This window comes from Anser cygnoides, chromosome 28 (genome assembly GCF_040182565.1).
Source record: "Anser cygnoides isolate HZ-2024a breed goose chromosome 28, Taihu_goose_T2T_genome, whole genome shotgun sequence".
Taxonomy (NCBI): Eukaryota; Metazoa; Chordata; class Aves; order Anseriformes; family Anatidae; genus Anser; species Anser cygnoides.
In genome coordinates, this window is record NC_089900.1 from 1,167,090 (window position 1) to 1,191,872 (window position 24,783).

At 49.3% G+C, this 24,783-nt stretch overlaps 3 protein-coding genes across 3 annotated transcripts in view; 2 read left to right on the forward strand and 1 right to left on the reverse strand.

Annotated features, from left to right (window-relative positions):
* The window catches only part of LOC136787245 (ceramide synthase-like), a 573,680-nt gene that overhangs the window by 148,690 nt on the left and 400,207 nt on the right, over positions 1-24,783 (forward strand). The window lies entirely within an intron of this gene.
* On the reverse strand, positions 2,817-3,776 carry LOC136787294 (olfactory receptor 14C36-like). The gene has a single exon (XM_066984454.1). It carries the CDS (start codon positions 3,774-3,776, stop codon positions 2,817-2,819), a length of 960 nt encoding a protein of 319 aa, XP_066840555.1.
* Positions 14,770-24,390, forward strand: LOC136787249 (olfactory receptor 14A16-like). Its single transcript, XM_066984397.1, has 2 exons — positions 14,770-15,749; positions 23,985-24,390. Exons 1-2 carry the CDS (start codon positions 14,968-14,970, stop codon positions 24,310-24,312), a joined length of 1,110 nt encoding a protein of 369 aa, XP_066840498.1. The 5' UTR covers positions 14,770-14,967; the 3' UTR covers positions 24,313-24,390.

Here is a 24,783-nt window from a genome sequence, read left to right on the forward strand (position 1 = left end):
CCCAGGAAACTGTAGGCCAGACAGCCTTTCCTCAGTTCCCGGGAATCTGATGGGGTAGCTAAACATGGAAAACATTTCCAAGCACACAGAGGATAACAAAGTGATCAGGAGTCAGCATGGATTCACCAAGAGTTTCTTGAGACTTACCAGCTTGACAGCCAGTGATATCCCTTTTGGGAAACTGGAATTCCTGGGCATCTCCCTGAAGTGCCAGGGCACTGATGTGTATAGTGCATAGAACAAGAGGAAGAACCAGAGGTCTGTGTGTGGTTACAGAGCTCTCATTTTGGATAGCAGAGATGGTGTGACAGCCCACAACAGGGGTGCATCCAGGGGTGGAGAGCATTGTAAGGCATGGAGGGAGAGCAGACCTTTCAGGGGGAGAGCAGCGGCAACGTAAGGAGCTTTGCCGTGGTTTTGGTGATGAGAACCATCTGGGTCTGGATTAGACGGCACATGAACATGGGTGACCTTGTCGTTGGTGTCACCTAGAGACCTTCTGTAAGGAAGAAGCAGCAGGTATGGCCTTCCTCAGACAACTGGAAAATGCCTCAAGTTTGCAGGAAATGGTCCTCACGGGGGAAGTTGAAACACCCAGATTTCTGCTAGAATACCAGTACAACAGAGCACAAGCCATCTAACGGGTTTCTGGAGGGCATCAATGCTAAATTGATGAGCATGCAGAGATATTGTTAGGACAACCAAAGCCCTCCTGGAGTTGAATCTGGCAAAGGACATGAAGAATAACATGGACATATTAGGATAATGAAGAATATCAAGAAGGACTTCTACAAGGACATCAGCATTGAATGGAAAGCTGGATAAAATGCAGACTCACTGCTAATTACAGAGAAGGCCCAGGTGGCAGAGGACATAGAGAGGGCTGAGGCACTGCTCACTGTCCTCTTTGCTGCATTCTTTCCAACCTTGGCTTCTGGAACGGCAAGTCCTTGAGATCAGAACAAAAAAAGCCTGAAGCAAGGAAGTCGTACTTTGTGAGGTGGAGGACCTTGTTAGGGAACCCTTGGGCAAACCGGATTCCAAAGAAGTGGTGGTTAAGAACACGACTGGGAGGAGTAAGTAGGAATTTATAAAGCGGAAAATGGGTTTAACAAACCTGACTGCCTTCCACTAAAAGATGTCCTCAGATCGTGGAGGCTTGTGGTTGCTCAGGGAAGTTGTGGAGCCTCCATCCCTGGAGGTATTCAGAACCCATTTGGACATGGACCTGGGCAACCTGCTCAGGCTGATCCTGTTTGAGCAAAGGGGTTGGCCTAGGCAATCTCCAGAGCTCCCTTCCAACCTCAAACATTCTGTCATTCTATGATACCTGGCAGTGTTTCTGAGAACTTTTCCATGGTACCTCAAACCAGTCTGAGTCCTGGTGCCCATGGAACAGAGTTTGCTTTTAGGATGACCTCACTCACTAGGTAACCCTGATGAGCAGAGATCACAAAAGCAGGCAGAGTCTCAACCCACAGCAGTATTCCCAGGTCCAGACTCCACTGACCAGCTCCTTCTTCCTTGAGGATTATGAATTGGAAGAACCTTTGGAGGCCTGTACCTTGGCCTGCCCTCAGCTGGGATAACTTGGCAGCTAGATCACGTTGGTCAGTGCTTGGTTCACCTCTCATGCTCAGAGGTGATTTTTTTTCCCCCTTTTATTTGATATCTCTCTTTCTGCTTTTTCTATCTTCTCTGCCCCAACTTGTGCCCCTGCCAGATCACCACACCTACTCAGACCAAGGGCAATCCCAGCCTGCTCTTGAAGCACAGCCTCACCAGGATCCCCTGGGACTCTGCAAGCAGGCTGTGAGGGCCTGCTCCAGGAAGAGATGCACTGCATGAGATCAGAGGAGGGCATGTGAGAAACCCAACAGCCAGTGCAGAGGGACAGTGGCAGTAATTGCGAGCTGATGTGGGGCCAGAGCCAGGGGCTGCAGAGATCACCAGTGAAGCCCTCCAGCAGCTCCTTTCCACACCCAGGCAGGGAATAACACACCCAGCGGTGCTCCTGAGAGAGGTCAGGACACAGGACAGGAGGCACTGCGAGCTGTGGTGCCAGGCACTGACGCTCAGCCCTGGCTTTGGGGTCTCCCAGCAGGTGCTGCCAGTGCCTGCAGCCCCCAGAGCCCCCCAGCTCTGTGGGCAGCACTGAGGCCCGTCCTGACCTTTGGGAGCTGCTCTGGCTGCAGAGGGGCTGCCAGGAGCGCTGGGGCTGGTGCTGCCCACCCACACATCCTGCCCCAGGTGTCTCCTGGTCCCTGCAGCCATGGCTGTGACTGAGGGGAGAGGCCGGCCTGGCTGGGGCCTGGGGCCTGGCAGTAGTTTGGGGGTGGTGGCCGTGTGAGAACTTGCTGCAGTGCTGTGGCTCCTGTCCACAGGCCTGTCTCTGGGCTGGCCCAGCATCACTGCCCCACTCACAGCCACGGATCCCAACAGGAGGAAGAAGTCAGACATTTCCAAGACCAGCTCCCACCTGGGATTTTGTACTTTCCCTTTGGTTGATGCCACTAATACTGAGCTTTAAACTAAAAGCTCAGCCATCAGGAAGTGAAAAAGTCCCACTTAATTTATATTCAGCTATTACTTTGCTACGAGAAAGTCCACATTGATACACACTTTTAAACAGGCTTGGACAGGCTTCATCTGACACAATGCATGTTCATTCCTCAATAGCAGTGGTAGGAGTGAAAATATTGGGGGGGATGAAAAGCAGAAGCAAAAACAGTTAAAAATAATGAAATATGAAAACAAGACAAAATATAATAATGGAAAAGAAGGAAACACAAGGTTTGAATGGGATATACAGGGGGTCACCTGTGGAGAGATATGGGACATTTATGATTCCTGAAAAATGTCCATAAAAGCACTTTCACAATAGCATCCTTTAGTGCTTGCATCCTCATGCTGTAGATGAGGGGGTTCAGTGCTGGGGGAACCACAGAGTAAAGAACTGCCACCACCAGGTCCAGGGCTGCGGAAAAGATAGAGGGGGGCTTCAGGTAGGCAAACATGCCAGTGACGATTAACAAAGAGACCACGACCAAATGAGGGACACATGTGGAAACGGCTTTGTGCCGTCCCTGCTCAGAGGGCATCCTCAGCACAGCCTTGAAGATCTGAATGTAGGAGAGAACAATGAAAATAAAACAGCCCAAAAACAGAAGACTACTAAATGCGAGAAGTCTAAGATCCCTATGGTAGGAATGTGAGCAGGAGAGCTTGAGGATCTGGGGGATTTCACAGAAGAACTGGTCCACAGCATTGCCTTGGCAGAGGGGCAGTGAAAATGTATTGGCAGTGAGCAGCAGAGCATTGAGCAACCCACTGCCCCAGGCAGCTGCTGCCATCTGGGCACAAGCTCTGCTGCCCAGGAGGGTCCCATAGTGCAGGGGCTTGCAGATGGCAACGTAGCGGTTGTAGGCCATGATGGTGAGAAGAGAATAGTCTGATGACATCAAAAAGACAAACAGAAATTCCTGTGCAACACATCCTGCATAGGAGATGGCCCTGGTGTCCCAGAGGGAATTGGCCATGGCTTTGGGGAGAGTGGTGGAGATGCAGCCCAGGTCAAGGACGGCGAGGTTGAGGAGGAAGAAGTACATGGGGGTGTGGAGGCGGTGGTCGCAGGCTACGGCTGTGAGGATGAGGCCATTGCCCAGGAGGGCAGCCAGGTAGATGGCCAGGAAGAGCGCGAAGTGTAGGAGCTGCAGCTCCCGCGTGTCTGCGAATGGCAGGAGGAGGAACTCGCTGATGGAGCTGCTGTTGGACATCTGATGCCTGTTGGGTATGGAGATCTGTACATGTAGTAAAAGACAATGAAAAGTTAGGACAGGTTTCTCTGAGTGAACCCTGTGCCATTCCTTGTAGACCTCCCCCTTCCATACTCAAATGCTTTTTGTTTCTCTGCTGGAATGTTTCATTTAGCTACATGACATGAGCTTCATTTTTAAGGTTCAGTGTGCAATGAGGAACAGGGGCCTCTGCTGCTGGTCTCACGAGGGAATCAGTCCTGACCCAGTGCAAGGAGTACACAGGAACATAGCAGGAGGGTAAGGTTTTATTTTCAGATTTTGTCAGATGAAATCCCTTCTTACACAAGAGAGCATAGAATCACAGAATAGCTCGGGTTGGAAGAGACCTTACAGATAATCTAGTTCCAATTGCCTTGCCATGGGCAGGGATGCTACCCACTAGGTCAGGATGCCCAGGACCTCATCCAACCTGGTCCTGAACACCTCTAGGAATAGGACATTCACAGCCTATCTGGGCAATATGTTTCAGTACCTCGCCTCCCTCTGAGTGAAGAATTTCCTGCTAATCTCTAATCTAGATCTCCCCTCTTTTGGTTTAAAAACATTCCCCAATCCTGTCATTATCTGATTGATCAAAAAGTAGCTCTCCATCTTTTTTATAAGACCCCTTTAAATACGGAAAAGCTGCAGTGAGGTCACCCTGATCAGCCCCAACTCTCTCAGCCTTTGTTCGAAGGAGAGGTGCTCCAGCATGCTGATCATCTTCATGTCAGCATGTTAACATCTGCATTCCGGTGCTACATAATGTAGTTGGCAGAAAGGAGTTTTAGGGGCAATTTTTTATACACATTCTCTTCCCCCTCTTCATGCCCACACAGTGTTCTCTGAAGTCAGAAATCCTGAGCATTTCTGCTGCACTCACAGGGAATGGTTGTGAGACCTGAGAGGCAAAGGGATTCCCTGTGGCTCAGAGCAGAGTGAGGGAGCTGGATGGACTTGTCCCCAGCTGCCTGAGCTTTTGTAGATGGAGGGCAATCACATTTATGTTACCCTGAAAAGAAGCCAGATGCTGCTGAGACCAGATGAATCCACTGCCAATCTGTCAATGCCCAGCCTTTCTCAAGGTACCTGAACAAGGTCTCAGCACCACACCTCTAGTCAAGGACACCTATCATTCATTTCACCAACCCAACAGTTGCATGTAGCATCTCTCTGCTTCTTCCCTGGGTTTCACATAACACAGAAATGCTGTGGAAAAGATTTGCATCCTGCAGGACAGCTCACAGATTGAAAGGACACCCCAAGGAGATAACCAAATGACCTAGTGATGATCTTTCCTGAAGGGAAAGTCAACTCTCTCCCCATCCTCACAGATTGCATTGCCCACAACCCCCAGGCAGCTGACCCCCTCTGCAGTTGCAGCACAGGTGGAAATGGGCGCATGGCTGGAGAGATGCACCTCTGCTCTGCTGGAGCTCTGGCTGCAGAAGACATGCCCCATGCCTTGGACCCATGGGCGTGAGGGCAGAGGCTTTTCTGGGTGGGAGAGGAGGCAAGGGGGCATGCTCAGAGGAAGGGGTCTGCACTGAATGGAAATAATATGGAGTCTTCTGATGAATTCTCCCTCTGACAAGATTTCTGATTAACTTTCCCCTCATTCCTTGATCATATCCCTGATGCCTGAAGGTTTTATTTCTGGGAGTTGTTTCCCTGTCTCATGTCTTCTTCCTGTTTCTGCTCACAGCCTCAACCAAATCTGTGTGCAGTAATCTTTGCCCTTCAGAAACCTGCCTGTATGCAAGAGACTGCCTAGGTGCATGTGCATCTTTGCAGGTGGAAAAGGACCTGTCAGAAAGCCCTGCTGGGTTCAGCAAAGTTGATGCTGTCGCTTTCAATATGAAGAGGAGAGGCTGAAGGTACATTTGGGGCAGCTCACAAACATACTGATCCTCAGAGTTACAGTTCAGGAGTCTCAGCAATGTGCTCAAACTTACAGCTCCTCTTCCACTTCTTCCTGCTTCCCCTCCTGTCCAGTTGAGTAGGCAATTGAAAAGAGGGCAGAAAATCCCTATTTTGACCTTGTTTGCTTGGGAAATGCCCTTGTCGTACAATAGAGCTGTGCGCAGGCTGCCCCAGGCAGCAGCCTCCCGCCAGCAGCAGGACCCTGCCCTGCCGGGGGGGCTCCTTCCACCCGCAGCTTCTCCCCGCAGCGCCCTGGGCAGCTCCCCGCGCAGGCTGAGTGCTGAGCCTGGCAGGCGGCAGAGGCCCTGCCCCGGCACATAGCCCCTGGGGCACAGCAGGGACCCTGCTCTGCACCACAGCCCTGGGCACCCCTGCCTGCACCCGCGGCTTCTCCTTCCTCCAGGAGCTGCGGCTGCATTGCCCTCCAGCCAGAGACTTACCGGGGTCAGGGCTGGCAAGTGTTCTCCCCCAGCGAGCTCTGTGCATCCTGCCACCTCTGCCTGCCTTTACCCACTCTGTCTCTGCAGGCAGTGCCCCCAGCCCTGCTGCGCTGGGCACAGGAGCTGCTCCTGGGCAGAGCTGGCTCTCTGCAGCGCTGCCCGCTTGCCAGGAGCTCCCCTTGGGCCCAGGAGCCCGGCCCAGCTCAGCAGCACAGGCCCAGCCCAAGGCCTCCCTTGCTCTGCCCCCCACCAGGCTCCCTGCCCATGGCCCTGGGGCTGCAGGGGAACCTGCTGGGAAACAGCCCAAAGGGATCCCTGGGGTTCCCTCCCTCCCCTGGGCACACACACTTCTTCACACTAGCATCATTTCTCCTAGGAGAAAGTGAATTAGCTGTAACAATAACTTCTTCATGTCCCAGTATCAGTTAGGACATGAAGTCATGGTCAGGGACTGATCTTCTTCATCCCCCCTTAAGGAAGGAATTCAGCAGAGTCAGTCGAGGCATTTCATGCTGCTTGTTATTCCTGGGGTTGGAAGGGGTCTCAGCTCCCTCCCATGGCTGCCACAGACCCGCAGGAGCTGGGATTCCTCTGGCCTCAGTTCAGGAGTCCACAACATAGGCAGCTTAATGCGAATTACTGAGCCACAATAGCTCCTTAGTGGAGATGGAGGACAGGCAGGAGCTGTTCAGATGCAAACATCTGGTGAAATTTGTGGTAGATCCTCTGCGAGTCAGCTGGAGGCATATGTCCTTTGGGTAACTGAAATGGCAGCAGATGCCACATGTAGGACAACTGAACCTGTCCCTACTCCTTATGTGCAGGGCAGCCTGCAGAGGCTGTCAGCAGAGCAAAAGGAGTCATGTGTCACAGGGAGAGCTAAACCATTTTCTTCATCTTCTACATGCCCCATGGCTGTAATGGCTGTTGCGTCACGGACATCTGCACAGGGCCTCAGCTCTCACCAGCAAGGTCTCCCTGCCCTTTGTGCCTTGAGGCGGGACTCTGCAGGGCTACAACAGGCAGTGGGTGGGGACAAAATCAGTGGTTACTTTGCAAAGTCCACCCTTAACAGTTCATGGGACCTAAGGGCGTGCATCCATGGGTACAGGGAGAGTGTTCTGGCCAGGAGGTACTGGTTCCTTATGATCCCAGGAAGGGATCATTTAACTGCTCTTAGAGCTAAGACTGTAAGGAGAGAAGACTATAGATGACCTATTGAATTTGGTGTGAATTCATTCTAGACACAGTACTCCACTGTTAGTTGCAGCTCTCCATTAGACATTTGCACTGACCCTATGGGATTATTAAAGGTTGAACAAATTTTGCTGATCAGTCCTTGGCTCTCCAGTTGATGAATCAGGGAGTCTCGGAGAGTGCCGTATTGCCAGTGGTGCACCATTTGGATTGCTAATGGCACTTCGACCCTGAGCAACCCCACAACAGAAGGATCCTGTGAGGTACCGGGCAAGGTAGAAAAGTGTTTAATGTGCATAAATCACCATAAATCACCTCCAGCATGGCCAATTCCATCAGATACGGGCTGCCTCTCTCCCTGGTGGTCCATTTGCCTAGGTGACATACAACATCTTCCTTGAAGGGATGCCTTTCCTTTACACCTGACAGGAGTTGCCTCAAGAGAGTGAGGGTTTGTGCCCCCTTTCCAACTGCTTTGTCAATGCCCCCTTCCCTGGGGAGGGATCCAGCGGCTTGGCATCCCTGCCCTCTAATTCCAGGCTACTGGCCCTGTTATCCCAGTATCAGATCAGACAGGTGACAATGTGCTGGCCTAGATGATGGATGAAATCTTTTCGCACATCTCACAGCTCCCGAAGGAACAGTGATCAGGTGCTTACTGATGATTTTATGTTATCTCACTCTTCATCCACCTGTTCCTCTGACAGCCCTACTTGGGAGTAGCCTGCCTCTTCTTCTTCTTCCTCCTTCCCTGTATGAGTAGGAGCTTCTTTCATTGCTAAACAAGGTGGTTTTTTTCTCACGTATACGTATGACTGATACAGGCACAGGTTGGTTCTGTGGCCCAGTCACAGGGATTGGAGTTGTGTAGATTGCAACTCAGTAAGCAAAGGCCAAGCCCCAGCACATTGCAGTGATTTCTGTCTCTTTGGAATTGCCAGGGTGATGACACTCCTTTTTCAAGCATTCTGTGATTATTTTTTTTAGGATTCTGCACTTGTTCATGGGTGAAGTAACAAAGCATTGCAGGTGCCTACAGTTCTAGGTGCCCGCCCATATCCTCCAACATTCCCTGCCACTCACAATTATCCTGCCTCAAGGCACATCACTGTGTGGCATTCTAGAAATAGGTTACCCTAACCTTAAACAAAACCTGAAACACATTCAGGAGAAATAAGAATAAGAAGAAGTTGGTTTGAACATCCCAAGGATATTGAAAGTTTTGAAGAGCTATTGTACCTAGCCTGGAGGAGAAAGGGGGAGGTGAAGGAGAAAGAGAAAGGGAAGAAGTGGGGAGAAGAAGTGTCCCCCCTCATCCCTCCCATAGATTGTCTCCACGAGGAGAAAAGGTAGAGACTGTTAATTATGAACAGTTTCCGAGAGAAGGTTCCTCAAGTATGGAGGTGACAGCAATGCTGAGTACAACTACCAGATTAGTCTCATGACCAGCAATTTCATCATAACATAAGGTAGTGTTACCCAGTAGAGTAAACTAATAACCATAAACCAGCCCCCAGAAAGCCCCCAGCACAACAGGGAATACACCGAGTACGTAATGTGCTATCTAACAGAATTCTGAGGCGAAACACAACTACTACACCGAGATTAAAAAATAAATAAAAAAATACACCTTGTGGTCAGCAGCTATGAAGCAGATATAATGCTTGTAACCATTTTATTTTAACATGATCTGGTCATATCTGTTATTATCTCAACCCTTTAGTCCCCACGCAGGACCCATTCAGGAAGGAGGGCATCCCGCATGAGAGACCCAGAGAGGGCAGAGATGGATTGTCAAGGAGCGGTGGAGACAAGCGTCATGGACTGACTGCAATCCCCATTCCCCTGCACCACTCAGGGGAAGGAGTTACAAGAGGCTGGATGGGGGGAATGGTGTTTTTAGTTTGCTTGTGGTTCCTGATGGTTGTAGTCCACCAGTAATAGGCAATAAATTCTATTAATCTGCCTCTGCTAAGTCTGTCTTGCCGGTGATGATAATTGATGCCCATGATGGTATTTGGTGGGTGACCTCGTGCTCTACCTCAACCCCTGAGCTCTTGTAATCATATTTTCTCCCCTTTTTCCTTGTAGGTTGGACGTGAAAGAGCAGTTGCCGTGGAGTTCACCTGCTTAGCTGGATAACACCACCACAGTAACGGACATGGAAAGGGTTCAGCACCAGGACTGTGGCCACCCAGGGATGGCATCTCAACACCCAGAACATGCTCTGCCAGCCTGGCTGCACAGAAGAGAAGGAACAGAGGTTCCCCTGAAGGAGAGCAATAGAAGAGGAAGGCTTGATTTCCAACACAGGCATTTCTGGCACATCCCTGAGAGGCCTGGGGGAGCTGCAGGCCACACCAGGCTCTGGGACACCAGAGGTCTTTCCTCCCAGAGCCAGATCCCAAAGAGGCACCAGCTCCCAGGGAAACCTGGCCCTGGACTGTCCCACATCAGGAGGAGGCTGAGCCATGGCCAGAGGAGCCCCGGGGATAAGGGCAGCCCTAGCATCAGGACCCAGGAATCCTGACTGCCACATTGTCCCCTCAGCCCAGAAGGACCCTCAGGCAGGGCTCTTGCAGCAGCCATCAGCCCTATCCAGCCTCCTCCCAAAGCCCTGGACTTGGAGCTCTGGACAGCTGACAGCCCCTGGGACACCCCTTGGGAAGGGGATCCTGACACCCTCACCTTTGGAGAAGAGCTGCAGGAGCACTGGGAACAGGGAAGTAAGGTCAGAGGTGATGGTCACCCTCCAGCAGCCCTCCATCTCGCTTGCTGCTGGCCCTCAGCTCACGACAAGGGATGCCCACCCTGGCTCCTCAACCACAGCTCCTCTGCAAGGTGCCCCTGCTCCTCCGCCCGTCAGCGAGGGTCGCCCAGTACAACCTTGCTGCCTGCTGCCCCCACTCCTGGCCACAGAAGGACAGCGGTGGGGAGCACCCAAGCAGTGCCCAGCAGGGACCAGGCCTTGCAGGGAAGTGCCGGCACTGCCGCTGCTCCAGTGATGATATCCTGGTGATGCAGTGCATCCCCCTGTGACATCAGCACGTGTCATCTGAAGGCCTGTGAGGTCACCAGCAAGGAGATGGCGCAGGTCGGGAGAGAGACGAGAGATTTCCCTTCTTGTCCTGAGAAACTGTCACCTCCCTTCTGCCCAGTTCTTTACTAGCAGTTTCTGACAAATCCACCAGGAACATCTGCAAATGGTGACCAAGCCCATGGAATATAGGAGGTGGAGCCCTGGAGACGTCACTACTGCCACCCTGCCCCAACACACCTCTGCTCTTGGGAGCCCTTCCAGGAAGGTGGGGTTTGAGGCTTGTCCTGGGCCTGGCCTTTTTTCAAAAGATGGGAGCGAAGGCACCTGGGATGCAGCAGCCCCTCACCACGCCCGAACTCCTTTTCACTGCATGTCCCTCACTTGGAGAAGTAGGATGTGTTATACAGATGGAATTGCAGTGCATGCCAGGGCCTTCCTCCCTGGACATCCCACAAGGCTCTGTGCTCTGAGAAGGCCTCAGCAACATCCCCCAGTCTGCCATGCAGGAGGCAGAGGTGGTACAAGAGGGAATGGCAAACGTAATCACTGTTGATCATCCCCACCTGTCTCTTCTGAAGAATCTGCACCCATCCAGCACAGCACCCCAAGCTGAGGGACCTGTCCCCCCACACCTCAGCAGCTCTTCCATCCATGTCCCAGCCCTGTGACAGCAGGCGGGGATCCAGCTCCTCCTGCCTGTGCCCCACGCTGAGGGCATTGGGGCACATCTGGGCTGCAGCACCTCAGCTGTGGCACAAGGGCCAAACTCAGCCTTGTCCCAGATCCTCTGCCCAAGCCTGGGCATGCAGAGGCTTTCCTTCACAGCAGAGACATGCTGCCGTGGATGGCAGATGGCCATGGGAGGATGAAATGAGGGGCCCGAAGCAGAGCACGCCCTGGTGATCCTGAGGCCAGAAGGAAACAGGCCTGGGCTGTGCTGCCCTGACAGCAGAGGGCCTTTTGTGGTGTTGGTGCAGCCCTGAGGGCCAGTGCTGGAGCTGGGGCTGATCTCCAGGCAGGAGAAGGGGCTGCTGCCAAAGTCCTTGGCTATGGGCGTCCTGTGATCCAGGGACACAGAAAAAAATCACTGGGCTGTGTCTTGAGTAAAGGATGGGGGTGAGAAGCAGAAGCAGTGTTGGCAAACACAAGTGGAAACCCCGGTGTGATGTGCCTCATATCCATGCACTGCCTGCCTCTGTTGGATAGAGGAGGGACAGACCTTGGCTTGCTGCAGCCCTGAGAAGCAGTCACTTGCTCATAAGCACCAGATCTGTCGGAGATGCCATCCGGGTTCCCGTTAAGTACCAGCTATGAATGGCCAGAGCTGTCCATGGGTCCTGTGCTGCCCGTGTCAGCTGCATGCTCCAGTGGTGCTGGGCAGCGTTGGCATCTCAGGTAGCACTGCAGGCCTGGAACTGGCTATTACATGGAGCAGCTGCCCTGAACGAGGTTAGGCAATGTAGGGATGTCCCTGAGACAAGTGCCATTACAGTCACTGGAGATGGAGGGAAAACCAGATGGAGAAGAGGGAGAGAGACTCAGGTCTCCCTGTGGCACAGTTCTCCACTGGGTCAGGTGGATACCTCTACAGGCTGCCCTGAGCCTACTGAGGAGGGACAGGTTTAGTTGTCCTAAATGTGTGCATTTGCTGTCACTTCAGCTGGCCAGAGGCATTCCCCACCAGCCTCAGTGGGATTCCTCCAGGGCAATATTATTGCCCTGTCCCTCAGGGTAGAGCAGGGTAGATACCTGCACATCCCTCTGCCCCCTGACATGTCACCAGGTGTTTGCAGCCCCCTGATTTCCTCCATCTCCATTAATGATGTTGGAGCTGAGAAAAGGAGCTCACCTTCAGGTGCCCATGTGGTGTACATTAAACGGAGGGCAGAGGAATCCCAGGTCCTGTGGGTCTGGGGCAGGCATGGGAGTGAGATGAGCACCCTTCTATCCACAGGACTAAAATCCTGAATGAGATGCTTTAACTGACTCTGCTGGATCTCTACCTTAAGGGGGGATGAAGGAGATCAGTCCCTGACCATGACTTCATGTCCTAACTGATACTGCGACATGAAGAAGTTATTGTTACAGCTAATTCACTTTCTGCTAGGAGAAAAGACCCTGGTGTGAAGAAGTGTGTGTGCCAGGGGAGGGAGGGAAGCCCATCTGCTGCCATTTCAGTTACCCAAAGGAATGCCTCCACCACACTCCCAGGGGATCAACCTCAAATTTCACCAGATGTTTGCATCTGAACAGCTCCTGCCTGTCCTCCATCTCCACTAAGGAGCTATTGTGGCTCAGTAATTCGCATTAAGCTGCCTATGTTGTGGACACCTGAACTGAGGCCAGAGGAATCCCAGCTCCTGCGGGTCTGTGGCAGCCATGGGAGGGAGCTGAGACCCTCTTCCAGCCCCAGGAATAACAAGCAGCATGAGATGCCTCGACTGACTCTGCTGAATTCCTTCCTCAAGTGGGGATGAAGGAGATCAGTCCCTGACCATGACTTCATGTCCAAACTGATACTGGGACAAGGAGATGTGATTGTTCCACTTAATTGGTTTTCTGCAAGGAGAAATGAGCATACCCCCAGGAAGTGTGTATGCCCAGGTGAGAGAGGGAACCCCAGGGATCCCTTCGGGCTGTTTCCCAGCAGGTTCCCCTGCAGCCCCAGGGCCATGGGCAGGGAGCCTGGTGGGGGGCAGAGCAAGGGAGGCCTTGGGCTGGGCCTGTGCTGCTGAGCTGGGCCGGGCTCCTGGGCCCAAGGGGAGCTCCTGGCAAGCGGGCAGCACTGCAGAGAGCCAGCTCTGCCCAGGAGCAGCTCCTGTGCCCAGCGCAGCAGGGCTGGGGGCACTGCCTGCAGAGACAGAGTGGGTAAAGGCAGGCAGAAGTGGCAGGATGCACAGAGCTCGCTGGGGGAGAACACTTGCCAGCCCTGACCCCGGTAAGTCTCTGGCTGGAGGGCAATGCAGCCGCAGCTCCTGGAGGAAGGAGAAGCCGCGGGTGCAGGCAGGGGTGCCCAGGGCTGTGGTGCAGAGCAGGGTCCCTGCTGTGCCCCAGGGGCTGTGTGCCGGGGCAGGGCCTCTGCCGCCTGCCAGGCTCAGCACTCAGCCTGCGCGGGGAGCTGCCCAGGGCGCTGCGGGGAGAAGCTGCGGGTGGAAGGAGCCCCCCCGGCAGGGCAGGGTCCTGCTGCTGGTGGGGGGCTGCTGCCTAGGGCAGCCTGCTCACAGCTCCGCAGCACAACTGGTATGTATCCAAGGGGACGTTGCAAGAGCAGGGATAATGATAGGAAATTCCTGCTGCACTCTTAGCTTTCCAGACTCTCTGCTTTCAGTTTTCTCTTCTTTGGCTCAGTGAGAATAGAAATAAAGGCTGTCACTTCAGGTCACTTCAGGAGCATTACAAGGACCCCCAACAAGTCCCTTTCCTGCCCCTCAGCCCACAGAAAACTCCACCACCACACGTGCAGTGCCAGCAGGGTCTGTGTGACCTGGTCTCTAGGACGTGCCCCCAGCGAGCTGCCCCTGGGCAGAGCCCTGCTGCCAGGAGGTGTCTGCAGGGCAGAGCTGAGCACCCAGCAGTTGGGATGGGGGCTGTGACCTGCAGGCAGGAGGTGTGGGGACAGAGACCCAGCTGCAGGCAGGGACAGCTGCAGGCAGCAGAACCATGGGCAGGGAATGGCAGGACAGTGCTAACAGAATACTCTGGTACTTCCCTTTCTGCCCTCAGTCCCACAAGATTCAGGACATGACTCATAACCTCAGCAGCACGACTTCCAGCAGAGCAGACTCTCCTGAGTTTCTGTCAGTACCTCTCTGGCTTTGCCTCTCCTGGCAGAAGCCCTGTGATATTTTTCTCTGCTCCTACACCTACTGTTGCTGTTGTTGCTTTATGGCTCCCTGTAGATCTGGCTTTCAGCTGCAGCTCAAGCTCTGACCCTCTGGGTCCCACCACGCAGACCTGTCCTTAGGGGAAAGGTGCCCAAACCCCGTTCTAAACTCTGGGGCTTGGGGCAATGCAGTCTATGGGGAAGGAAAAAGCTGAATCACTTTCCAGGGTGTTCCTGAAGCCACAATAATTGAGCAGCTCAATGTGGGCAACTGGACTGAGCCCTAGAGGAGTCTGGCTGAGGCCAGGGTAGATGGACAGACTGGCTACCAACACTGCACTAAGGACATTCACTTTGCCCCTGGGACTCACAAAATTGCACCTGGAATATATTACAAACGCCACGGTATTCTACCCTCAAAAAAACTCTTCCGAGTGTCACACATGCAGTTGGAACAAATTAAACCACAAATGCTGTTTGGCAGTCAAGAGTGTTGAGAGTGGTAATGCTGGGAAGTCGACATACATCGGAGGTAGATTTAATCAGAGGTCACTCCTGATTTCTTTATACCTAGAATTGTAGGGCAGGCGTGACGCCTCCAAAGTGCACAGCAGGGTCCCCTGCTCCCAGAGGCACTCTCCTCCAGCACCATCCAAAGCTCAAGCAACAGAGCAGCAGAAAGGTCTCAGAAAGGGGAAAGTCACTGTGGGGGGTTTCAGTGAGAGATGGAGTAAGGTTTTCTCAGAGATGTCTCTGCTAATTATCACTGTCTTTTCTTCCTTGGATCGTCCCTTTGTCCAGGAGGATCAGATGTCCAACAGCAGCTCCATCACCGAGTTCCTCCTGCTGGCATTCGCAGACACGCGGGAGCTGCAGCTCCTGCACTTCGCGCTCTTCCTGGCCATCTACCTGGCTGCCCTCCTGGGCAACGGCCTCATCCTCACAGCCGTAGCCTGCGACCATCGCCTCCACACCCCCATGTACTTCTTCCTCCTCAACCTCGCCCTGATCGACCTGGGCTGCATCTCCACCACTCTCCCCAAAGCCATGGCCAATTCCCTCTGGGACACCAGGGCCATTTCTTATGCAGGATGTGCTGCACAGGTCTTTGCATTTGTCTTCCTGATATCAGCAGAGTATTTTATTCTCACCATCATGGCCTATGACCGCTACGTTGCCATCTGCAAGCCCCTGCACTACGGGAGCCTCCTGGGCAGCAGAGCTTGTGCCCAGATGGCAGCAGCTGCCTGGGGCAGTGGGGTTCTCTATGCTCTGCTGCACACTGCCAGTACATTTTCCCTGCCCCTCTGCCAAGGCAATGCTGTGGACCAGTTCTTCTGTGAAATCCCCCAGATCCTCAAGCTCTCTTGCACAGATTCCTACCTCAGGGAAGTTGGACTTCTCATGTTCACTTCCTTTTTGGGTTTTGGATGCTTTGTTTTCATTGTGCTCTCTTATGTGCAGACCTTTAGGGCTGTGCTGAGGATGCCCTCTGAGCAGGGCCAGCACAAAGCCTTTTCCACGTGCCTCCCTTGTTAGCGTTCATGAAAACACATAATCCACAAAGTGATTATATGAAGGTGCTTTATTAGGCGCAGGAAGTTAGGGGCATGCCTGCCCAAATCTAACTTCGTCTGATTTGTTTTCTTAGTTCTCTTTTATCTCCTAAGATACTACATATGCATTAGGTTTCACAACTCATCTATGCATATTCATTTCCTAGCTCCACCTAGCCTCGCTTTGTATGCTAATTATCTTATCAGTCCTTCTGCGCTTGCGTATTACTCTCTGGTGGTCGTCCGGGTGGTCGTCGGGATGAAGTAAGATGTCTTCATCAGAGTTGAACTTTTTAACCTTTCCTTCTCACACATGCTCTCTGAGCCCTTGGTCTCAGTCCAAACCGCAAGGTTGGTTTGATCCAGTTCCCAGGGTCCAAGAAGCCCCAGTTATCTAGATGTCTTGCAAATTGAGCATTCTTTTAATCCTCCTTACTCCTCATCATGAATTGGTGCATTCTCATGTTACCCTTGCACATATATTTTGTATCTTCCAAGCGCAGCCTCGGAACAGTACATCGCAAATGTAACATATTAAACAATATTGTATTATTTCTTCTTCTATTACTAACATTTCCCCCCTTTGAAAGCATTTCACTCCTTTCAAGGAGGGCAAATGCTTTCACTAACTAACTAAAATGTTTTACACTGAGTGCTCACCAATAATATAATCAAGGAAAAGTACTTCATTAGGAATCAAGAAAATTACAAAGATTAGGATTGTCACAACATTTCATAAGTCCACCACTTCTGCTTTATGTTACGTTCACTCTTCTGGTTGGGTTCACTTGATCTGAAACTGATCTTGTCTATTCGGTTTTCATTCCATTTCACCTCCTGGGTTCCTCAGATTCTTTCTCTGAAATCCAAAGTTGTTAGATGCCGGTGGAGGATATTGAGAATGTGGTTCCATTTGCCGAGCAATAGTTTGCATCACTGTCCGGTTCCAGGTTGTCTTCCTTAGAATCAGACTTTTCAGCATTATAAATGTTAACCAAATTAGTACCCCTACAACCACCAATATAATTATTGTCTCCAGTAAGGACTTAACCCAATTACTAATATTCCATCCACTAAAAATTTTATCCAACCAGCTTGTTGTCATATCTTTCTCTTCCTGTTCTGCATCTTGTTCCACTCAAGCCAGTTGTTCTATGTCATGTTCTACATCAATAGTCACATTTGGAATGTGGATGCAGCAATGATCAATATGATCTTTTAGAAATCCACATACTCCATGTTCCTTTAATAACAGTGTATCTAATGCCAATCGATTTTGTAGCACCATTTTAGTTGTAGATTGTAGTTGGATATTAAGGTCTCTAAAGCCTTCTTTCGTGGCTCTCGTGTGCCTACTCACTTGTCCTGTAAGTTTATAAATCATTTCCCTATTTCAATAAGTAGCTACCTTTGCAAATAGAGGTTCTAATGCCCGATTGAATTTTACTCCCTCCGAGGGTTCATGCCATATATCTTCATCTGCCCCTTCTTCTAAACTTCTTTTTGCCCTACTAATTTGTAGGGTTTCCAACTTTCCCTTAAAAGGAGACTTTTTCCATATTGGATGCAGTGTGGGGAGGGAGTCCTAGAGTTATTTCTTTTACTTCCCCATCTATCGGCGGGTGTGTAGTCCAAGTTCCATTACTGGCTGCCCATACAAATTGTCCTGGACTTTTTATGGTACTATAGCTACAATCCACTGCGACTTGACTAGCCTGGCTATTTCTTTCCGAATTGTACTTAATTCCTCGGCAAGCACATCCTGCCCTAAGAGCTATCAATACCGGAAGTAAGTGCTCGATATCTTCATTATTACTGTCGCAAGTATATTTCTTCTCACAAGTCCACCAAGCTACCTTTGTTGACTCTTGTCTACCACTACTATCAACCCGGCTTACTGTATAAAACTGATCAGTTCCATTCTGCTTCCCCTGCCATTTAATACACCATGATGTATTCCCTCCATACTGGAATTTCTGCAATAAACTTACTGTCCAATCACTATCCCACCCTTTCATTCCTTTTGGCTCATTTTTCTCTTGACATTCCCAAACAATCTTTTCTCTAACTCCTTCTACTACACGTAGTTCGTCGTAATAACACTGTCCCACATTCTTAAATCTGCCTATCGTTATGAAATGATAGTTCTTCTTTTCACATTCAGACCTCGATGTTGGGGGGCTCAGTTTCCTATAGTATTGTGTACCATTTATCCTCTCTAAAACTTTCACTTCTTTACATTGAATTGTTTCATTTCCTTTTACTTGGGGCAGTGGGGAGGTTATTATACCCCACTCAAGCGGGTCCCCTGTTGCTTTTCGGATGGGCAAACAAGCAGTAATTCTATCAGTTCCTTTCATTATGGCAAAATCTTTAATCAATCCTACCAGTAAATTCTCTGATGGTTGCATAGGTGGGATCTGTACCACTTGTGTCCATGGTGCCTGGCCCTCTCTTCTTCTTCTAGATCCTTTTTGGTGGGCTACCAATATTCCTTTATCCAATTTCGTATATACCAATATCTCTCTTATCCCGTAATCTGTGCTATTTTCATGTGTTACCATGCACCGGTAGTTTCCTTTGTTGGCTTTAGTAACACTAAACAGGGTTCATGTGGTAGCTCCTCTCAGTTGTTGGCCCAATTCTATGGTTTTACGTATGCCTTACGTATGCCTTACGTATGCCTTACGTATGCCTTCCCCTTCCATCCAGCCTTCAGTCCAGTATTGTCCCTGGTTGTGTCTACGTATATTTCCTGGCTCTGTCCGGAGTCATTTATTTTTCCCCAGACCACCTGTAGAGAGCTAATTGTTATTGGTTTATCGTTGTGCATTCCACATTCCAAAGTAACATTTTCTCCTTTGAATATTTCCTCTTTCTTATATTTTCCTGGTATTTCTAGGAACTCAATTACAAGGTATTTACAAAAAACAATTACTGTTATAGTTACTGTTGTTAAGAACCCCAACATTGTATGGTTATACGCGCCTCATCTGTAGTTTTGTATCTCCGATTGCTCGCACTGACCAAAATTCGGGAACCTTTTTCACCCGAGTATAATGAATCCAAGCATCCACCCCTTCTACCTTTAAAAGTAGTCAATAATACTTGATAAGGTCCAGCCCACCGTTCTCTCAGGGGTTCTTCATTCCGGTTTTTAATGTACACTTGGTCACCTGGCTGAATGTCGTGGACAGGATTTTCCAGTGCCAACGGTCGGTTCCACACCAGAACACTTTGAAGTTGAGCTAAAGTTTTACCAAGAGACAATATATAATTATAAACATCCTGGCTCCCTGTTATATGCATATTAGGATTTGGTTCTGGGGATTCATAAGGCTTTCCATATGTAATCTCATATGGGCTTACTGACATTCCACTCCTTGGCTTTATCCTTATTCTCAGTAAAGCTATAGGGAAAGCTTGTGGCCATTGTATTTTGTCTTCCTGGCAGATTTTACTGATCTGTCCCTTTAGAGTTTGGTTCATCCTTTCTACCTGTCCACTAGATTGGGGTCTCCATGCAGTATGTAAATTCCAAGAAATTCCTAATAGCCGACTTACGTCTTTAACCACAGATGAAACAAAGTGCGGCCCCCTATCCGAGGATATTCCTAATGGTACCCCAAACCTCGGAATGATTTCCCGCAGTAACCATTTTACTGTCTCTTTAGCTTGATTGGTGCGACAGGGAAGGGCTTCTGGCCATCTGAAAAAGGTGTCAACCCCTACTAACAAATACCTACATCCCCTAGTCCTAGGCAACTCTACAAAATCAACTTGCCAGTAATCTCCTGGTTCTATTCCTACTCTAACTCTTCCCATTTCAGCATGTTTTCTTGCTACTGGATTATTTTTCAGACAAATCTCACACTTTGACATTACTGATTTTGCCATTGTTAACATATGTGTAGAGATAATGCTACGTTTTAAAATGTTACCATTGCCTCTGCACCCCAGTGACACTCATTATGTCTTGTCTGAAGTATTTCTCGCATCACCAAGGCGGGTATTACTACTTGGCCCGTAGCGGTTACATACCGTCCGTCAGAGTTCTTTCGGGCCTTTAGGAGATTTGCTAATTTCTCATCCTCTGGTGAATATCTTGGTTCCTTGGGAAGATTAAGACAAGTGGGGCCTACCTTAAGTGGTACCAAAGCCATTACATTCCACACCTCCCGAGCAATTTGTCGAGCTGCTCGATCTGCCAGCCGATTCCCTTCTGATATTTTCAAGGTTCCTCCTTGATGAGTTTTACAGTGCATAATAGCCACTTGTTTTGGTTTTTGTACCGCATTTATCAAATTTAACACCTCCTCTTGATAGCTTATATTGGCTCCTTGTGAGGACAACAGCCCTCTTTCTTTCCATAATGCTCCATGAACATGGACTACTCCAAAAGCATACTTTGAATCTGTCCAAATATTTACCATCTTTCCTTTACTCAGTTCCAGTGCTCGAGGTAGGGCTATCAGTTCCGCTCGCTGTGCTGATGTTCCAGGTGGTAAAGGTTTTGCTTCGATCACTGTCTTTAGGGTTGTTACTGCATACCCTGCATATCGTGTTCCATTCTCCACAAAACTACTACCATCAGTAAAAAGTTCCCAGTCATACCTTTCAAGGGGTACATCCTTCAAATCCTCGCGGCTGGCATGGGTATGTTCGATTATTTCCACACAATTGTGTTCCAACGGTCCTTCTTCTGGAACAGTTCCTAGAAATACTGCTGAATTTAACAGGTTAGTTGTTTTCAAGGTTACGTCATCTTGTTCAGTTAGTATTGCCTGATATTTCATCATTCGGCTGGGTGATAGCCAGTGGCCACCCTTTTGTTCTAAAACAGTTGTTACCATATGTGGTACAAAAACTTCAATATGTTTTCCCATTTGAAGGCAAATAATTTTCTACTGTCTTTATCAAGAGGTATGCAAAAGAAGGCATCCTTTAAATCTATCACAGTAAACCATTTATATATCTCTCTCACAGATGTTAACAATGTGTAAGGATTAGCCACTACCGGGTGAATGTCCTTTGTTATTTCATTTATTGCTCTAAGATCTTGTACCAATCTATACTCACCATTCGGCTTCCTTACTGGAAAAATTGGAGTATTGTATTCCGATTTACATTCTTCCAGAATCTGATGTTTGAGAAATTTGTCAATAATTTTCACTGTCCCCTGCCTAGCTTCTATCTTAAGTGGATATTGTTTGATTCGAACAGGTTTGGCTCCTTCCTTTAATTCCACCTTTACCGGTTGTGCCAGTTTCGACTTCCCTGGTATATCTGTTTCCCATACTGTTGGTATAACTGCATTTTCTACTTCTCTTGGAATATTAACAAAGGGTTTATCTTTGATCATTAGGATTTGTCCTACTTTGGACTCAGGTACCTTCATTATTAATTCTCCATCCTCAAAGGTTATTGTTGCATCTAATTTAGCTAATAGATCCCGTCCCAAGAGTGGAATCGGGCATTCTGGTACATACAAAAATTCATGGGTTAGTTCCTTACCCCCAAAACGCAAATCAAGGGGTTTTAAGAATGGCCGTTCCTCCTCCTTCCCTGTGGCTCCAATTATTGTAGTTGTCTTAGTTCCAAATCGTCCTTTTAAACTATTTAACACTGAATATGTTGCTCCTATTACATTTACAGACTAATTAACACAGAGAAAGAAGCTCCTGTAACCAACAACAACAAAAAAATTCAAGCCTCTCTCTTCGTTTCCTAGCTTTATTTCAACTAGTGGACCTGCTAGGGTAGATGCCCCAGGTCCCCGTCATTTCTGACTGTTGTAAGTTTATCCTGCAGCCTAAAACAAATTCTTTCTGATATCAGGGGCCGATTGCCCTAGAAAGAGGCTAGCCAATTGCCTCTGTTTGTTTTCTGAAGCCAGGTCCAAATTTTCTGTCTTTTTTTTTTTTTTTTCCATTGCATTTCAAAGTTGGTCCAAAATTTCAAAAATTCCATAGGGTTTTCTTTTGGACCTTGTTGGAACAGATTCTCATTTCCCAATTTAACCAGATTTTGGTATTTACATAATTTCCGGGGTGGTAAGGGTCTCGGGGGGGGGGGGGGGGGGGGGGGGGTCGGTCAGGGGAATGCAATGGTTGAAAGTTCCCTGAGCAGTCCCATTGGCAATCTGAGCTCACATAGGAACTCAGGTTGTTTTAAGAGTTAGCTGCTTTTCTGTTTCCATGACAACTCTCTCCCGGACCCATCATGGTCCCTCCGCCCCAGAGGGCTCACACCGCGATTTTGAGATCTCAGCCTCGGGTTGAGGCGGAACTATTAACATTCCTACATCCTCTTCCCCTGCTCATTCAACTTCAAACAGCTCTGTTAAATACTACATGCCACACAGCCTTTAACACCTTCAACAACCCTTTTAACACTTCCTTTATCTTCTTCCAGCCTGTACTTTTCTAATGCCAACACCAAAGTCTCAGTCAGGGACCAACTTAATTCCATACCTTTTCCCTCCAAGATGCTGAAACAACATATCAGTATACAACATTTCATCCTATTTTCCTTCTCTCCTCAAAAACAACATTAATTGCAAGACACTGTTATAGTCGATTGATCCATAAAGTGGCCATTTAGTTTATATAGTGGCCACAATTGATTGCAATACTTAGTGGAAATCCTCTTGCTTTCCGCGCCCGCCTCCCCCAATACTTGGGAAACTGACCAAACACCACCGCAAATATACCGAAACTTTTAAACTGTTACTTAGATAATGCTCCCACCTTCCTCCTTGTCACACTCAAAACATTTAAGAACGAAATAGGATTGCAAGATGCACCGCCGGGCCCGTGTATTGGGCACCACCAATCAACATTTGGATAAAGCAGCACTTCTTTTCGGTCTGTCATGCGCTTCGTTCATCTCCGGCCGCTCCCCTCGCGGAGAATACGGAACCGCGGATCGGAACTCCGCACTCGCTTCGCAGCAATGCTGCGTCTCACTCACAACACAATCACGCAAGCACACAGAGAGGCCCCTTGCACTCTCGCTCACCAAATAACATTAATTGTAAGATAGTATTGTACTGTAAGGTTCCGTTTTCTGGCCAACTTTCTTGATCTTCTAGTTCATACTGTGGCCACCAAACATTACAGTAATCAACCAGTTTACCCTTTCGTAACTCCTGCCCGAAACACCCCTCCTTCCAGTGTGCTAGTAAACAGCCCAAAGGGGAGGATCGCGGTACCGAAGCATTACCGCCCAGAATACTTTTAAGTTTTTCCATTATCAGCTATAGCTTTTACCGAACCGAACCAGATGCTGAGCCTGCAGCAAAACCAGACCACTGATGCCGAACCTGCAGCGCTTTCGCGACTGTCTGACGGACGGCGCCTAGGCTTACCACGGGAATTCCCTAGCCCAACCGTGCGTGGCTTTCGCCGCGTCTGACCGGCAGGCTCCCAGACCAGATCGGTACCGATTACCAGAAAGCACCTTTTTCTTACCCTTTCAGAGGTACGTTGTGAGCAGTGGGGGTCGGTCGCGGCCGATGGCTCCCCGAGAAACTCCTCGGTGCCGGCTGGAGCGTGATCAGTTCGCGAGCCGCCTCAGCAGTGCCCGCAAGGTCCCACCTGGGTCGCCAAAATGTTAGCGTTCATGAAAACACATAATCCACAAAGTGATTATATGAAGGTGCTTTATTAGGCGCCGGAAGTTAGGGGCATGCCTGCCCAAATCTAACTTCGTCTGATTTGTTTTCTTAGTTCTCTTTTATCTCCTAAGATACTACATATGCATTAGGTTTCACAACTCATCTATGCATATTCATTTCCTAGCTCCACCTAGCCTCGCTTCGTATGCTAATTATCTTATCAGTCCTTCTGCGCTTGCGTATTACTCTCTGGTGGTCGTCCGGGTGGTCGTCGGGATGAAGTAAGATGTCTTCATCAGAGTTGAACTTTTTAACCTTTCCTTCTCACACATGCTCTCTGAGCCCTTGGTCTCAGTCCAAACCGCAAGGTTGGTTTGATCCAGTTCCCAGGGTCCAAGAAGCCCCAGTTATCTAGATGTCTTGCAAATTGAGCATTCTTTTAATCCTCCTTACTCCTCATCATGAATTGGTGCATTCTCATGTTACCCTTGCACATATATTTTGTATCTTCCAAGCGCAGCCTCGGAACAGTACATCGCAAATGTAACATATTAAACAATATTATATTATTTCTTCTTCTATTACTAACACCCTCACCTGGCCGTGGTCTCACTCTTTTTTAGCACTGTCATATTTGCCTACCTGAAGCCCCGTTCCATCTCCTCCCCAAACCTGAACCTGGCAGTGGCAGTTCTGTACTCCATGCTGCCTCCAGTAGCGAACCCCTTCATCTACAGTATGAGGAACCAGGATCTCAAGGATTCAATATGGAAAATGTTGATTGGGTTTTTATCTGTGGTGACAGACTGCCTACCTTTTTCTGCAAATGACTCCCACTGTATGTCACGACAGGCAGTCTTGCCTTTCTGCTTTGTGTTTGTTGGTTTGTTTGGTTGTTTTTCCCTTGTGTCCCTGTGATAATGTTGTCTATGCAGAAAAGCCCTTCACTAGCTGAGTATTCCGTTGTCTGTGTGACCTATGGTTTCAGTAAAAAAAGGCTCCAGGCTCTGTGTATTTAATCAAAATAAATGAAGCTGGAGCAATTTCTTTCTCTGAGACCTACGTTCAGTGGATTAAAAACAGGAATAATAAACTGTTTTCTCTCTGCAGCAGGTCAGGGCAGGCTGCCCTGGCCCTGGGGTGGCAGGAGCTGCCTGAGGGCCCCCAGGGATGGCACAAAGGGGCTGAAGGCCTCTGAGGATGTGCTGCAGAGGAGATCAGGGGACACAGCAGGGGACACTGACCTTTGTATGCTTGTGCCATGGTACCAAGGTGAACTGTTCCTGTTACAGTTAAAGAGGAAACAAAGATAACACAGGGCCACTGCCAAATTTATCAGGAAGGGCTGTATAGAGGTCAGAGTTTGTTAGCTTGTCGTCTTTGGCCTGA